At 36.5% G+C, this 17,565-nt stretch overlaps 1 protein-coding gene and 1 pseudogene across 1 annotated transcript; both read right to left on the bottom strand.

The window, feature by feature from the left end:
* Window positions 1-8,927: 8,927 nt before the first annotated feature.
* On the bottom strand, window positions 8,928-10,035 carry LOC147537301 (PHD finger protein ALFIN-LIKE 5 pseudogene; annotated as a pseudogene).
* A 1,464-nt stretch (window positions 10,036-11,499) lies between these two features.
* CHIP (carboxyl terminus of HSC70-interacting protein) lies at window positions 11,500-15,829 on the bottom strand. Its single transcript, XM_086639459.1, has 8 exons — window positions 15,275-15,829; window positions 15,125-15,192; window positions 14,986-15,049; window positions 13,909-13,980; window positions 12,424-12,557; window positions 12,176-12,329; window positions 11,965-12,075; window positions 11,500-11,877 (listed from the first exon to the last, which is right to left on the bottom strand). Exons 1-8 carry the CDS (start codon window positions 15,395-15,397, stop codon window positions 11,755-11,757), a joined length of 849 nt encoding a protein of 282 aa, XP_086495585.1. The 5' UTR covers window positions 15,398-15,829; the 3' UTR covers window positions 11,500-11,754.
* Window positions 15,830-17,565: the final 1,736 nt, after the last annotated feature.

Below are 17,565 nucleotides of genomic sequence, written 5' to 3'. Positions count from 1 at the left end.
TTTTTTCTTAGAGAACATAAATTTAAGAAAAATGATTCTCTTCCCGGCACGGAACCCGGTCGGATGACGTGTCGGGACGTGATTTAGAGAGAGAAATTTAAGGAAATTTCTTCCATTACAAACATATGTTTATGCTATGTCTGGCTAGGGCTAGGAAAATGGCCCTCAGCCAGGGACCAGATCGTGCCCGCCTGTCTCGAAAGAGGGCCACTGCCGCCCACTACCTGGCATGTGACAACGAAAGTAGGGGTTAGCTGAAAATAATTGAATTCTCCCTACTCAAACAGTAGGTTCTTCTATTGTATTTATAGTAAAAAATTAGTTGTTTACAAGATCTCTCTTGATAGAGATGAATACAATATTTGAAATTCAAAATTTGAAAGTGGAAGTTACAACTGACTTGAATACCAAGTCAGACCAAGACTAAGTCAAACATAATATTGTGTTATCAGCCCCCCTCAAGCCGAACGGGTTGATCCAATAGTGAGAGCTTGCTACAGAGAAATTGATGTCGAGCTTTTACTAGTCCCTTGGTAAAAATATCCGCAATTTGTTGTTGTGTAGGGATGTATACCACTTGAAGAGCCTTTTGTTGTACCTTTTCGCAAACAAAATGATAGTCCAACTCCATATGCTTGGTTCGCGAATGTAAAATAGGATTATGAGCCATGTATGTCGCACTAACATTATCACAATAAAGTGTAGGCAGTTGCTTAAGGACAACACCTAAATCCTGTAACAAATATTGAATCCATGTAACTTCTGCTGTGGTGGTGGCCATGACACGATATTCCGCCTCTGTACTTGAGCGTGAAACTGTTGGTTGCTTCTTCGAAGCCCATGAAACCAAGTGATTACCTAAATAAACACAATATCCAGAAACTGATCGTCGAGTATCTGGATCACCAGCCCAATCAGCATCGGAGAAAGCATTTAAATGAGACTCAAACCCACGAAGCTGAAAATCAGATTGTGTGCCAAAAAATAATCCCCGATCAATAGTACCTTTTAGGTATCGTAGAATTCGTTTAACAACACTAAAGTGAACGTCGGTTGGAGTTTGCATGTATTGACAAACCTGATTAACTGAATAAGTTATATGAGGTCTCGTCAAAGATAAATATTGTAAAGCTCCAACTAAAGAACGATATAACGTGACATTATCAAACGTCTTACCGTCTAACTTTGACATCTTCTTGCCACATGGGCTTGGAGTGGAAACAGGTTTAGATTGTAAAAGATCAATCTTGTTCAACAACTCGGTTGTATACCGTGTCTGAGTTAACAATAATCCCTTTTTGGTTCTTTTAATTTCCATCTCCAAAAAGTTATGTAAATCCCCTAGATCTGACATTGAAAACTGTTGATGTAGTTGTGTTACAATGGCATGAATAGTTGAAGAGTCTGAACCTGTGATCAAGATATCATCGACGTATAAAAGCAGTATTATAATGGAACCACCAGTGCGATAAGTAAATAATGAATTATCTGATGTTGAAGCAATGAAACCCAGCTCAAAAAGATAAGTCGTAAATCTTTGAAACCAAGCTCTTGGTGCTTGTTTAAGACCATATAAAGCTTTTTGCAGACGACAAACATAATTAGGATTTGAACTATCAACAAAACCAGGTGGTTGGTCCATAAATACCTCTTTGTCAAGAAAATCGTGCAGAAAAGCATTTTTAACATCAAGTTGTTTTATATTCCACCCCGACGTAACTGCCAAACTCAAGACAAGTCTAATAGTCACTGGTTTCACAACCGAAGAAAATGTCTCATCATAATCGAGACCATGTTCTTAGGAATAACCCTTCGCTACCAAACGTGCCTTATAACGATCGATAGAACCATCACTTTTCGTTTTAACCCGATACACCCATTTGCAACCGATAACATTCATCGATGGTGTTCGTGGAACCAAATACCACGTACTATTTCGAATCAATGCATTGAATTCATCTGCCATTGCATTCTGCCAATTGTATTTTTAGAAGCCTCTGTAAAACAACTAGGCTCTTTTGGCAAAGAATTAATTTGTGATAAAAACAAATGATGAACAGGATATCTTGAAGCAAGCATTGATTTAAATATCTCGGGTTTAGTAATACCTGCTTTTGATCATGTGACCATTTGATGGCTTGGAACCGACCGAACAGAAGAACTAGCTTCATCACGTCTCAAAGTAGATGGTTCACCAGATAACGGTTCCGGCTCATGTTGGTCTTCAATGAAGTCAGGAGAATTTGTAGCAATTGTGTTTTCCCTTTCCACAGATGATGGAACATCAGCTAAAGAAGAATTAAAAGGTGATGGGTGAACATCATTGGAGTGAGATGAGGTGGACATAGGTAAGGTGGAATTGGAAATAGAACTAGTTTCAACAGTGGGTAGAGTGGAATTGGAAAAAGGAATTACTTGAGGAGCCGAAGAGTTTTCTATATAGACCCATTGGGGTGCCTCTGACACAGTAACTTCTTTACTAACATTGAAAAGATCAGGAAGAGCAAAAGGAAATAAACTTTTTTCGAATAATACATCCCTTGAAATATAAACTCGAGATGTTTTAGGATCGAAACATTTATAACCTTTGTGCATCTCACTGTAACCGATAAAAATGCAAGGGACACTTTTATAATCCAACTTGTTTTTGCGGTAAGGAGTTAAAAGTGGATAACAACGACAACCGAACACTTTTAGGAATTGGTAATCAGGTGACCGATTATATAAGAGTAAATATGGCAAATTATTTTGTAAAGATGTAGATGGCAACCTGTTTATCTATGCGGCAGTACTGAAGGCTTCCGGCCAATAAGATTTTGGAAAATGACTTTGGTGGAGTAAAGCAAGGCCGGTTTCAACAACATGGCGTATTTTTCTCTCAGCCACCCCATTTTGTTGCGGGGTGTGAGGACACGACATTTGATGAAAAATACCTTGTTCAAGGAGATAATCACGAAGTTTGTGTGAAACGTATTCACCTCCACCATCGCTTTGAAGTATTTGCAGTTTAGCATTGAAACGATTTTCAACTAAAACTTTAAAAGTCTTCAAACAACCAAGAACTTGGGTTTTATCTTTCAAAAAATATAGCCATGTAAATCTTGTATAGTCATCAACGAGAATTAAAAAATATCGAAAACCAGAAGTAGAAGTTACGGGCGAAGGACCCCACAAGTCACTATGAATTTTTGAAATAGGCTTGGTAGATTTAGTAGAAGACAGTGAGAAAGGAAGTCGATGGTGCTTAGAAAGAATACAGGAGTCACATAAACCAACTGATTTCAAACCTTTATTTGATAGGAATGAAGATGAAATAACACGAGAAAAAACACGGGAATGGGGATGACCCAAACGCATGTGCCAAACTTGTTCCTAAAAAACTAGAATGAAAACTCCTAACAGCATTTTTGAACCCTTGAAGAGCCTTTCCCGAGCACTTGTATAAACCATCTTTATTGGTTCCGTGAAGTACTAGCTTCCCCTTTCGACGATCCTGAACAAAAAAATGATCACGATCAAAAATTACCCAACAATCATAATCTTTAGTTAATTGGGAAACAGATAAGAGATTTTTCGCAATTGACGGAACGTGAAAGACGTTCTTTAAGGTGAAGGAGGAAGAAGGTGTTTTTAAAGAAACATTACCAACATGAGAAATGGGTAAGAGAGTACCATTTCCAATAGAAATCTGTTCAGAACCATAATATGGATTTTTGTTTACCATCGTCGTCGAATCACTCGTCATGTGGTTCGTTGCTCCTGAATCAGCATAATAACTTGGATCAAAGGGCACAACATGTTGTTGATAAGCAGCAAAAGACTGTGGGACATCCTGTGTTTGATAACCTGGAGTATAATGATAACACTGCAAAGCAGAATGCCCGAAGCCGCCGCAAATCTGACAAGTAATGGGTTTTTGATTGAGAGGGGGTGGACTGCCGAGGAGAGATTTTTGCTGAGATTGGTTTGGAGTATACCAACCATTATGAGAATTCCAACCGGATCGTCCTCGTCCACGTCCCCTTGCTCCATATTTGCCACCTCGACCACTTCCACGAGTTGCATAGGATTGAGTGTTCTGACCTCTAGGTTGAAGCTGAGGTTTATCGAGCTGGGTTTTGGCTACTAAAGCTGTGGCCAATGAAGAACTGGATTCAACCTCTTGTTGTTTGAGCCGCATTTCTTGAGTAAATAACAAGGGTTGTAGCTGATTGAATGTAGGCAAAGTTTCTCTGATTTCAATAGCTGTAACAAAGGAGTAGTAATCCGATCCCAAACCTCTCAAAGTGTGAAGCACAAGTTCTATGTCTGGAACAGGAGTATGAGCAGCCGCTATAGCATCTGAAATCTCCTTTATTTTACCTACATAATCAGCCATTGAGAGTGATTCTTTCTTAATAGTTTGGAGATGAAGAAGCATTTGTGATTTCCTAGCTGTGTTTTGTGCCAAAAAGGTCGATTGCAAATAAGAGAATAGAGATTTTGCCGTATCAAATTCGGGTGTTTGGGAAAGAACAGAGGGGGTAAGGGTTGTGTTTATCCAACTAATTAAAGTTTGATCAACATGAGTCCAAGCGAGAAATGCCGGATTTGGTATCTCCTGATTTGTTGTTTCGTCAATGAGGAAGGAAGGAGGAGAAGTTGTTGTAGCATCAATGTGATGATACAAATCTTGGGACTTCATTATAGGAAGGATTTGTTTCTTCCAAGTAAGGAAATTGGTATGATCAAGCTTAATGGAAACTAAGGGAACAAGACTAGTTAATGATGGAGGATTATGGTTTGTAGAGGAAAGAGGTGCAGAGGAAGACATTGGTGAGATGAAAAATGATTAAGAAAAACCTAAACTACTGATACCATGAAAATAATTGAATTCTCCCTACTCAAACAGTAGGTTCTTCTATTGTATTTATAGTAAAAAATTAGTTGTTTACAAGATCTCTCTTGATAGAGATGAATACAATATTTGAAATTCAAAATTTGAAAGTGGAAGTTACAACTGACTTGAATACCAAGTCAGACCAAGACTAAGTCAAACATAATATTGTGTTATCATTAGCAACGGTCGGTGAACCCGACTGATCGAATTTGACCGAACCGAATGATTTTTAGGTCGATTTGAACAATGTTCGACTCCATTCGACTGAAGAACAATCAACCGATCTTTGTTTGGTTCGGCTTAGGTTTTTGAAAACTGGCCAAACCAAACCGACTGAACGCTTTGCAGCACCGTGCAACCTCTTGCAATACTTTTGTAAAAAATATTGGTTTTTAGCCAAACAAACTACAAATATTTGGATTTTTAACAAACAAAAAAAAAGAATACCAAATCTGGATTTTTAACAAAAAGAACTTGTCTTTTCTAACTAAAAAAAATTAAAATTTAATCTTAGCCCAATTTCGTGTATAATTTATATATACATTTATATAATATTATAAACTATCATCTCAAATATATATATATATATATATATATATATATATATAATATTATAAACTATTATCATAGTTTCTTTCTTTTTTCCAAATTATCATTACTTAATGTGGATCGAAAGAAGTCGGTTTAAATAGTGAAATTAAATTTTAAGTTTTATTTTTCTTGCTTCATTTCATTTTTTTTTTTGTCATGTTTGATTTAGTTAATTGAGTTCGGCCAAACCGACCAACCGAACACAATCGCCTCAAAACGAACCACATCGAAAGAAGTCGGTTCACGATTTGATCGGTTTCGACCAATGATTTAGCCAAACCGTCATTGATGGGTTTGGATTCGGTCTGATCCTAAATGGTCGGCAACCAACCACTGTTCCCCTTAACGAGAGGACACCGTCAAACGATAAGTAGGATCCCTACACTTAAGACTGGCCCAAAAGTCCCGTACCTGAATAACCCTCTATCGTCTTTTTTTTTTTTGGAAGTCGACTACGATCTACGTATGTCGTTACATTTGGCACTTGATACATCATAGATGTGATAAGCTCGATAACCGCCCACTCAAACACTAACAGAACCCTCTATCGTCGTTGGACAAATAAGTCGCGCCTAGGGCTTCCACTTTCTTTCCTTCAAAACTGCCAAAGATCTTTGTCTCCCTCTAGAGACTAAACTCGACATGCATTATCTCTCTCTCTTTATATCTCTTTCTTGGTCTGCAAGTACAACCATGGCTCTCTCTTTTCCCTCTCTCTTTAAGTTTCTATAACTAACCGATTCAGATCTAGAAGTATTTTTCCGGCGAAGGTCCTCCCTTCGCCGGAATCATTTTATGATTTCTGTTTTGCCTCTCTTTCCTCCCTCTCTCTCTTTACAGTTAAACCGTTGTGATGGTATGAATCGATCACGACAAGATCTGGTGGTGGTGGAGTGCATCGGATCTACTAGTTCCTCTCTAGTTTTAGTCGTGGTGGTGGTGATGTGTGTGGGTTATATGGCGAGATCTGGTGGTGCTTGGTGATGGTGATGTTGTGGTAGTGGGGGTTCAGTTGTGGTGTTTGTGATGATGATGATATGATGGAGGTTATGAAGAAGTGGTGGTGGGATGTTGATGATGAAGCGACCGGATATTTGTGGTGGTGGTATGGTGGTGTTTTGTAATGGTGGTGTGGTGGTGGAGTGAATACTGTGGTGGTGTAAGCAGGGGCGGATCCATGGGGGTGCGAGGGGGTGCGGCCGCACCCCCTGGATCCTCCCGAGAAAAAGATATAGTAGTAGTAGTATTTTTTTTCAATACATAGAGAGGTATTTATAATATATACTTTCTGGTGTGACAAAGTGACGCAGAGGAGTCTTTGGCTGAGTGGTAAGAGCGCGTGTGAGAGTAGTTCATGAGATCATGAGGTCTTGAGTTCGAAACCACATAACAGTATTTTCACTTCTTTTTTTCACGTTATTTTTAGACCTATATATACTATATATTGTGTGTATTGTGTACATATAACATCAAGTAGGAGTTAGCCCATGGTTGAGGCATATGTTTTTTGTGTGAGTGGGAGCATGAGGTTCTGAGTTCGAGTCCGGTTATAAACAATTTGATTTATAACCTTTTTAATATTTCAACTATCCTAAATTTCTATAAAATTCAATTCAACAACTCTAAACCCTATAAATTACAATTCATCTACCGTAAACCCTTCAAACTTCAATTCATATACAATAAATCTTATAAAATTCAATTCATATCTACCCTAACTCCTATAAACTTCAATTCATCTACCATAAATCAACTCAATTCTCATCACTTCTTCTTCATCTTACCAAGTATTCAAGCTTAACTAGCAACTAGGGTGTGAGTTTTCTTTGAACTTCAGTTTTTATTTCAATCAATCATAAACTTCAATTACAACTGGTTTATATAGAGTTTAGAGAGAGAGAAAGATAGTTAATTAAAGTTCGGTAGAAGAGTAACAACTAACTAAACTAACTACTAACAAAATTACCAAAGTTAGTTAAACTAACTAACTTTGTTTCTTGTTGTTCAGATATAAGGAATGCCTCTGGAGTTGTCTTCATTGTTGAGTTGGACCTTCAGAGCTTGGGCTTTTTGTTGTCTGTTTTACACTTTATGTAAAAGTAAAGGCTTAAACTCTAGAAAACTTTTCTATCTCTTCAGAACCCTACTCTTACTAGGGAAATATATTTCAAAAGAAAATTTTCTTCACGTTCATTTAGTTCAACACCAGTAGTTCTAGACTCGACTCGATTATGCGAACATTTCAAAATATGAACTCTCGTAGATGTCAATTGCGTTTGTAATCGTCGATGTATTAACATACTTAATAAATATAAGTATTTAATTAATTACTGTGTTTGCAAAAAAAAAAAATTTAGGTATGTAAATCCGCACCCCCTAAGTGAAAATCCTAGATCCGTCCCTGGGTGTAAGTGATGGTGGTGGTGGTGTGATGGGTGCAAAAGGGTGGTGGTTTAGGGTGGCGGGGATGCTGGAGTTTGTATAATATTAAAACAGCAGCGGCGACGATTTTTCTATGATGGAGGCGGTTCTCCAGTGATGCGACAGTTTCCGACGATGAAAGCAGTTTTCCGGCGACAATGGCGGTTTTACGGCGACAATGCGGTTTTCCGGCGAATGTGACGGGGATGTAAATTAGTTTATTCTTATTTTGTATTATCTGTTATTTTGGTGACCTTTAGGGTCTTTTCATCCGTGATCTATAGGATCCTTTCATTTTCGACCTTTAGGGTCATTTTCTTGAGTCGTGTCTAGTCCAATTTCTTTCTCATTATGAGGCACTTTACATTTAAAGGTATGCAATTCTCAGGATGTTTGAAGAGAGAAATAAATATGATCATCCATGTATCAATTGTGATTCAATCACGTATGAATGAATATGGTTCGCGTAGTTTCAAAAAAAAAAAACCATGGAGTTCACCACCCTTTGGTGTAGTGGTAGGACATCCATGAGGTCCTGGGATCGAGTCTTGTTGGAAGCAGTTTATCACCAAGATTTATTCCATGTAATTTAGGCACTAAATAAAAAAAAATTGTCGGGCTTTAGGCTCTTTCTTGTCGGGTTTTAGGCCTCTTTCATTATTGGTTTAATTTAGGTGTGTATCAATGATCATAGTCGAGTTCTCAAAAAAAAAATACAGCCATGGATGATGAGGCACTAAATAAAAATAAATTTTGTCGGGCTTTAGGCTCTTTCTTGTCGAGTTTTAGGCCTCTTTCATTATTAGTTTAATTTAGGTGTGTATCAATGATCGTAGTCGATCTCTCAAAAAAAATACAGCCATGGATGATGAGATTCGAGAGAGACTGAACATCTGGTCTGCCTGATAAAACTATGCTTTCAATAGTCGACCTAGAAATAAAGAAGCTTCTAAAGCATCTCCTGAGCTAAAATATAATCCCAATAGTAGGCGAAATCAGGCGACTTGTGGGCAGATCATGAAAGAAAATTAAGAAATTAAGATTTTACCATCTTTGCTTTCGTTCTGTTCAAGATGTTGGGTGCGGATGTAGTTGCTTCGTTACTAGTTTGCTTACTGTCCATCCTTCCAATAATTTCAGACAAGGTCGGAAGACTATTTAGCATATCGAATAGCTTTTTCCTGTAACAAAAAATCATAGCCTGGGTTACAAGGATATAGAACTCAAACATGGACTTCCCTAGCTACCACACTGCGTACATGATCGATACATGATAATTGATACGATTCAGGCGAAAGTAAGACACAAACGCTCTCGATATAGACCTTCACCTAAAGAAAACCGACCCTAACCAGAATACGATTAGGAACATCTATTAGCATTTAAACAGACCAACTTCTATCTAATCTTCACAGACCCTATAAATCAAAATTGGGAACTCTGTTGTAGTTTTTAGTACAAAACCGAAAGTCAGTGACCCAAAAGCAGTAAAGAGAGCATTTCGAAAAGGAAATCCAGTTCGAAGAAGAAAACGTCTAGAAGAACTAATAGTGATGAATCTTACCGATCATCTGAACTAAAGAAACATTGAAATGCATAATACAAGGCGATGGTGAACAACCATGAATCACTGTGAGCTGCAACCCATAATCTCCATTCACGAACAGCCGTGCCATCCCGGGAAAAGTTTATACCCAATACAGGCTCAGGAAGATCAGGAGGTAACTCTTCATATGGTTCCCTAACTTCCCAATTTCCATCTGGAAGACCAAAAAGACACAGATTTTCCTTTGCTGCAACCAAAAGTTATCAATACTTTCAAATAGAGTTTTCCTCTGATGATAACACCCTAATAAAAACCCTAAGATTAATCATACAAAATTTTCTTGAATTTTAAAGAATTCATTGGTAGAATAACTCACTAGGGTCACATTGCCTGTAAAATTCATCAAATTCTGCATACAAATAATCAGAAACAGAGAAGATGTCAAAATTAAAGAACAGAGAGAGAATTGAATTAGTAAGGATGAAGAATGGGAAAATGAATTATCAGTGGTAAGAGCCTTGAACATTCCAAGGCGTCTATCTCTAAAACTATAGAAAATAGATTCGGGAGTGGTATTAAGATCAAACCCAGATTCCATTTTCAAGAAGATAGAAAGAAAGAAAGAATCAAGAGATTTCAACAAACAGAGGGAGAGAGATAGAATAATAGTTTGTAACGAAGAAGAAGAAAGATTAGGGATTTGAGAATGCCCTAATAATCTTGAATGAAGAAAACAAGAATTTCTCTATGAAAAGTTTGATCTTTCTGAAATTTGAATAGCTAAGGGAGAGGGAAAAATGAAACCCTCCTCTCTGTTTTATAGACACTTATCTCTGATGTTAGTTAGCCGTTAGAACAGTTATTATGGTTGTCACTACTTAACTACCCTTTTTTTATCTAAAGAGAGAAATTTTGAGGTATATCCTCCTTTCATATTCATATTTCTAAGAAGATCCTTCTTCCCGAAATTTTTTCTCCCCACTCCATAACTTCTTCCTCTCGGGTTCTTCCTGTCTCAACTAGGGCTAGCGGCTAGCCTAACCTCTCATTGATGGCACAGAGAGATGGGATGGGAGGCTAGCCTAAACTTTCATTGATGGCACAGAGAGATGGGATGGGAGGCTAGCCTAAACTTTCATTGATGGCACAGAGAGATGGGATGGGAGAGATGATGGTCGTTACCATGGAAGATTGTGATGACTATATGGCTAAAGAGGCGAAGCAGAGCGTACCTTCTTTATGGGGTTTTCGGTTAAGGTTAATTTAGTTTACCTCCGTCACGAAAACAACTTATGACAAACCACACAAATGAACGTCGTTTGTATTCTTCTGCTACCCCTAGTTCGGGACATTCGAAAAGATTACCGAGGCAAAAAGTATAAAAAAATATAATGTTCAACGAGGATAAAAAAGAATTCTTGAGTCAAGCTAGATTGACCAACTTTGGCAAAAAAAGAGAACCAATTATAAAGCAAAAAGTTTGTGACACTTGTTTTTTATTTTCTCTAAAGTCAAATATGAAAGTTGACTTCGAAATCTTATTAACTAAAATTCCGAGAGTTTGTTTTTATTTGACTCGTGATGTCGAGACAATTGTAAAGGGGCGGCTCAGCCTGGTATTGGTTGCACTCAAGTCCGTCATAAGTCTAAATCAAGTGTCCTCTGAAGTAACCTAAAATGACTAATGTACCCCTAAGAGAAATCAAATTCAGATGAGTCAGATTCTGATAATGCAGAAAAAACGACCAGAAGCCCACAAAGAATAGAAGCCAAATAAAGAAAAGCAGAACACCCATTAAGCCAGTCTAGAGATTAAACTATATGAGATCAATTCTGTTTGAAATTCACCCTAGGGCAAACCAACAGATGGTGATCTGACAATGCTCCTGAATTCTGTGTCAAAGTAGTTTTACTAACTCAGAGATCATCTGACGGTATTTCGAAGGCCCAACCGAGGTCATGTGGCAGTCCGCCGCAAAATACATCTTATTTCAAACCCGGCCTATAACTTGCAGCTCTCTATACTACTCAATGAAAACAGAATAGCACTTACCTACCAAAATGAACAATCTAACTCTCTTCCCTTCAAAATCATGTTATACTATCAAACTGTACATGATATATTCACCAAGTAAATGTCATATCGAATGACAATCTATACACTACATGACCATGGGTAGTGAAGCAATAAATTGTATCAAGGAAAAAAAGAATCCGACGATTATATTTGAATATAGCAATGAACAATTGAGTAAATTTGTCTAGTTCTTCCAAATCTTCACCTATTACCTTCATCAAGCATGAGAGAAATCTTTACCTACACCTTGTAAGCCCAACCATTTTTTTCTAGAAATATTCGAACTGCCTCCTTGATAGCATGGTTTGGAATCAGTTGGTGCTTGTCAAGTGGTTCCCTAGTGATCGGATCGAACTTACCCACCTATATTTTAAAGATGGTCGCGAGTTTGAACATCAGAATATGTGAAGTTAAGAGTTTGTAAATGTGAAAATGCAAAAGAATTGTTACCTTCTGAAGATGATCGAGTAGCACTTTTCGCTCGTAAGTTAATCCACTAGGGGTAATAACAGGATCTCGAAAAACATCAAGAGTGATCTTACAACATAAGTGGTCCGGAATCTGAATATTTAGAAGTAGTTAACAACAAAAAACATCATCTTTCAAAACAAACCGAAAAGAAAAAAAATTGACATTGGTTTTAGGAGGCTGAGATTCTTACCTCAGCTGGAGTGTCAGCTTCTGTCGCAGATCTGAATACTTGCCCCAATAGGTCTAAATTTTCCAAATGGGTTTTCTTAGCTTCATCTGTAGCAACTTCAGCTTGAGAAGTATCGAGTAAAAATTGCTCCTCCAAAGCTTTATCACATGTTTCTCTGAAAGATAACCAATTATAAATCGAAATACGAAATGAGTTCATAGAAAGTAAAATCAGGAAAGATCAATTAACAAGTATATATAAATATATACTTTAAGTTTTGTAGCTTCCATGATCGCTTGCATGACTTTTCTTCCCATATTATGTATTTTGCTTTGGCAAGCTCTAACCAGATCTCTTCAACCATATAACTCCCAGGATTTGCACCCCTTCCAAGTTCCAAAGCCTATTAAGGAATTGAAAGATAAAGGTAACATTCAACTTGTTGACAGATAAAACCTAGGTAGAAAATAAAACAATAGCAATGGAGATTCTTATCGCGCATACCCAGCACACTAAAATCTCTTCAATAAGAAGACCTACATAGTACATGCATAAAAAATAATCTTCGCTGATCTGATGCGAATTGAATTACTTACAAATTGGATCAGAGTGACGGGCAAGTGAAGGCCACACAAATACATGTCCAAACGGACAGCAATCCTAAACGAATTGAATTACACACTTTTCACTTTTATTTCATCTACTTCCTAATTTCAGTTGCTTCCTGATTAGTTAGATTTACTTGTTTTCTCTTATTGTTAGTAGACCGAAAAGTTAAGAAAAACTCTAGTGAGATATTTGTTTCTTCTAATAGAAGTAAACGTCCTTATGAGATGGAGTACAACAGTTGGAGACATTCAATACAAAGGTGACAAAGATGATTCCATTTCTTCTGCAAAAAAGTATTCTCATTTCCTAGCAGCAAATTCTGTACAGCTAGGTGCAAACCAACACATATGTTTTTCTTTGCTATCCTTTCAAATGGTCCATTTTATATAAATTATAAAACTCGGAATCTCGCGAACAAGCACTACCAAATTCATGGTGTCACGGCTGTAGAAATAGGTACTTCGAGACTACTTCTAGATACAGCCAAATAAATGAACCTTAACATACATACAATCTAACATTCTAATTGATTACTTTTCTGTAGGGTTTTCAAGATTTTTAACTAAAAGGTCCAGATCATCCCCTAGCTCCTAACAAAAGGAGGCGTGCTTTAGCAAATCAAGGAATCATGGTCCTCAAGGCACCCAAGGCATGCCCTTGGGTTCCTGATTGGTGCTAAATTGATTTCTTTGTTTCCCACAACAAATAACCGATGCACAAAATATCGATCACTTTCTTCACCTTATGGGTTGTACATTCTAGTGCCGGAGCTACTTGAAGCTTGTGGTGTACAAGTGTAACTGTGCTTGATATGGTCGTACAATAAAGCTAGACAGGAAAACTTTATGCAATTTCAAACAATCGAAGTCTTTATCCATGTTTAACGAAGACTGAGCATCATTAAGAACTCGGAGCTTGTAAAAGACTGAAAACCACATGACTTCACAGAAGATGCAGCTCTAGATAGAGCTAATTAGAGACATACAACAGCATCAGGAATGAACACCTAGGAGGAGAGAATCATGACTAATTACTATATGATGTATATGAGTCATTGTAACACGACGTAAACACGCTGAGAAACATAGATATCAAATCTAGAAAATCAACTGTTGCAGGGATGCAAAGGGTTAAAAGCTTGTGACCTTCTCCAAGTGTTGGACGGCTTCAACATACTCTAGTTTCTGTAGTAAAGCAAGTCCCAAAATATAGTGTGCCTGCCATTACCAATTAACCATTTAATAAAATTTGACAAAATCAGATAAGGGAAACTAATCCAAATAAAGTTGAAGTAAAGTTCCCTATGTAATAGAAGCAAGTGTACCAAATACCAACAAAAGCTATAATATACTCTACGACAAAACAAGCTGTTATTATTGCAACCCAAAATAAACAAAAGCATGATCCCCTCAAGGCCATACTACAACAAAAATAAAAACCAAATTGCCCTTATGTGTTATATAGTCTATAGACCATATTATGTCTTCTAAATGCTCTATATTGTACTTGTAGGAGTAGCAATAACATACCGATGTTAATTTGTTAAACTGAAGGCCTATGTAGCCGGTGTATTTGGTGCCATGTCAAAAGTCGTATCTATAAATCTCACACGCAATCCCCTTCTATAAATCGTTAACCCTTCCATCCAAAACTCTTTACCAATCCAGCATACATTATTAAACTTTCCGTTATCTCTCATACGTGTATCACGTAAAATCTAATATCTCCCTAATCCCTCACATTTTTCCCTACTACCCTATCCCTGACAACCCCGCCTCCACTTTCCACAATCATTCCTAACCCCCTCCAGTTACGAAACTGATTCCTCTCTTCAAACCAACTTCAATAAACGGTTTGTTTTCTCACTGCCTCTTACACAAAAGAACTGAAATCTCGTCGTAGTTTAGTTCTAGGGCTTCAAAGTATATCATCTCCAATGTTTTATGCTTTTAACCACTCTCCTATAAAGATCTATCTCCATTTGAATTAATGAACTTTAACTCGTTGTATTTCGGTTACCTATGTAACTCAATTTTTAAGAGATCAATGCAAAAATAGGGCGTAAACTTTCTCGGACGCAAAACGTGTTCATTGTACAATGTTGTTAAACACATAACTGTTATACTAGCTAGATAATAAAGAATAAACAATTAGATGACCTTAAGAAAACCCTAATTTATGTTATCAAACCCAAGAAAATTCAAAAAAAAAGTATATCAAACCTTAACAGAATGTCCATCTAATTGAAGAGCTTTCCTACAATCTTCTTCTGCCTTTTCCCAGTTGCTACCAAAAATATGTAACAAAATAAGAAATCAAGGTTTTAAGAGAGAGATATTAATGGAAGATTAACAAACATACTTTCGTTTCCGATGACAAAGAGCACGGTTTGTCCAATATACAGGAACATCAGGGCAAAGTGTAATCGCCTAAAAACCCAGAAATCAAAATCAAAAATTCGAAATACCCAAAGTGGGAAATAAGATATTGTACGGAAAATAAGAAGAAAACCTCTGTATAAGCATCAATGGCGGCAGCAAATCGTTCTTTACTAAAATACAGGTTCCCATCTTTTCTAAGAAGCTCGGCTTGTTCTGATGCGGTATTAGTTTTGCCGTTACTAATTGGAGCCATTTTTCACCTTTGGGTTTTAACAATTAACAGTATCAGTAATCAAATCAAAGAGAAGGAGAGAGAGAGACCGAGAGAAGAGAAGATCGGAAGAGAGATAAAAGGTGAAAAAGAGGGAACCAGGAATTTCATTGTACTGTAGAGAGAGAAAGAAAGAAGAAATGAAACAACATTTGATTCGTTGTTTATAGAGAGAGAGAGAGAAAGTGAGGGAAGAAAAAATTCGATCGGTTTTTGTAGAACCCCAAGAACAAGAGATGAAAATCACCTTATTAGAATTTCAAGTCTTCATGAAAGTCAGAATATATTTTAGAAAAAGAGGGGGTTTCCTTCTTTAATTAAATCAAGAAATTTGGAATGAAATCCAAGGGTCACTATCTCCCTAATCCTTTACATGATATAGTTATAGCATAAATATATAGTAAATATGTATATACATCTATAATTAAATTAAGAAATTTGGTGAAGAACAAATTATAAATTTCTTTAAGTTAAAAAAGTAGGCTATATATTTAGTGGTAAAAAATTTAAATTTTTGTTTTTGTTTTTTGTTAAAATATAAGCACTGCATTTGTATCTTGTTTGGTTAAAAACTCAATTTTTTTTTTTTTGTAAAACTACTGTAAGGTGTTATAAAATTGTTGCGAAGTTGTCGCAAGGTGTTATTGGTCTAAAACTCTTGAGGAGGATTCCTCATAAACCCTCCACGGCTCTCGTCCTCTCTTCGCTTATATGTTTTTCCTCTCACAATTCTGACGCAGAAAATGTTTCGCTTCGCTGAAAACGAAGAAAAATAATTTCATTAGCAACTCTAGAACCTGAAGGCCTTGAACTGTTGAGGAGGGTTACCCTAAAACTTCTCCCCTTCATCTCAGACAAGAGAGAAGAAAGACGGAGGTACGGAGAGACGGCGAGAGGGGCAAAGAGGGTTTCATTTGCCGATTTATGTAAATACATTTTATTAATATAAGTAAAATTTTCATTTCTATTTAGAATATTTTATGAAAAAGTTGCAAAAACAGGGTTAAGATATCTATATTAAACAAATTAATGTTTGCAGCACAAGCATTTAAAATAATTAGTGTTTGGGACATCTTACGTTTTTCACTACAATTAACTAACATTAACGTTCGTTAGACATCATTATTTTTAGATGGTAAAGTTGGTCAAAGTTAGTTCATGTCCCAAACTCAAAAGAGAACATCTTCGTATCTCAAAACCCATCACTCAATACTCATCATCACTTAGTACTTATGTTTACCCTTTTTGGAAAATAACTTGATAAATTAGTGTTTAGCCACAATTTTTTTTTTTAAAATAGTGTTTGGGACATCTTACGTTTTTCACTACAGTTAACTAACGTTAAGGTTCATTAGACATCATTATTTTCAGATGGTGAAATTAGTAAAAACTAGTTCATGCTCCAATTTCAAAAGAGAACATCTTCGTATCTCCAAATCCATCACTCGGTACTTATCATTACTGAGTACTTATCATTACTGAGAACTTATGTTTGTCCATTTTGCAAAATAACTTAATAAATTAATTTAACTTATGGTGTTCTTTTTTAACCTTTTTAACTCGTCGGTTTTCTTCTGTTATTCGCTATTTATTTTCTTCACTAAATAGGACTGTGTCGCTCTCTCAGATAAGGATGAAGATGGTGAGATTCAATGATTCATAGATTCAAAATTGTGATTGAGGAAAATCACTCATCATGGTCAGATTCATAAATACGAGATTGTGATGTAGGAAAACCATTCATCATAGTCCGATTCATAGATATAGATAGGAGATTTCATTGATTAGTATAGAGATAATGAAATTTAGGATTTTCATTAATGTGAAATGATTGAAACTAGGGTTTCCGATGTTAGCATCCTACTAACAAGAAGATGATGACAAAAATCTAAAGGCACCACTTATTTAATTGGTGAATAAATGGAGACAGCACGATATTTTAAAGGCACACTCTATTTTTCAACCATCCAATTAACCCTTTAAAATTTTAATGCACAAATGAAAATTTTAATTTTCTTTCAGATCATAAAAAAATTGGTTTTCACATCTAACCTTTTCCCAAGTAACAATTGTTTTTGAAATTTTAGTTTTCGAACTGTTTACAAATTACCAAGACCACAGAATTGGAATTAGTTGTGTGCTTTTTGTAA

This window comes from Eschscholzia californica, unplaced genomic scaffold, assembly GCF_041429995.1.
Source record: "Eschscholzia californica isolate CP2 unplaced genomic scaffold, dmEscCali1.0.p SCAF_5, whole genome shotgun sequence".
Taxonomy (NCBI): Eukaryota; Viridiplantae; Streptophyta; class Magnoliopsida; order Ranunculales; family Papaveraceae; genus Eschscholzia; species Eschscholzia californica.
This window is presented reverse-complemented; position numbering and strand designations above follow the sequence as displayed.

What these genes read in the sequence shown, in the direction of transcription:
- CHIP (XM_086639459.1), bottom strand. Translation starts at nt 15,397, where the DNA reads ATGGCTCCAATTAGTAACGGCAAAACTAATACCGCATCAGAACAAGCC. An exon ending in AAGCTGACACTCCAGCTGAG is followed by an intron (nt 12,076 to 12,175) that starts GTAAGAATCTCA and finishes CTAAATATTCAG; the next exon opens with ATTCCGGACCACTTATGTTG. An exon ending in TACTCGATCATCTTCAGAAG is followed by an intron (nt 11,878 to 11,964) that starts GTAACAATTCTT and finishes TTTAAAATATAG; the next exon opens with GTGGGTAAGTTCGATCCGAT.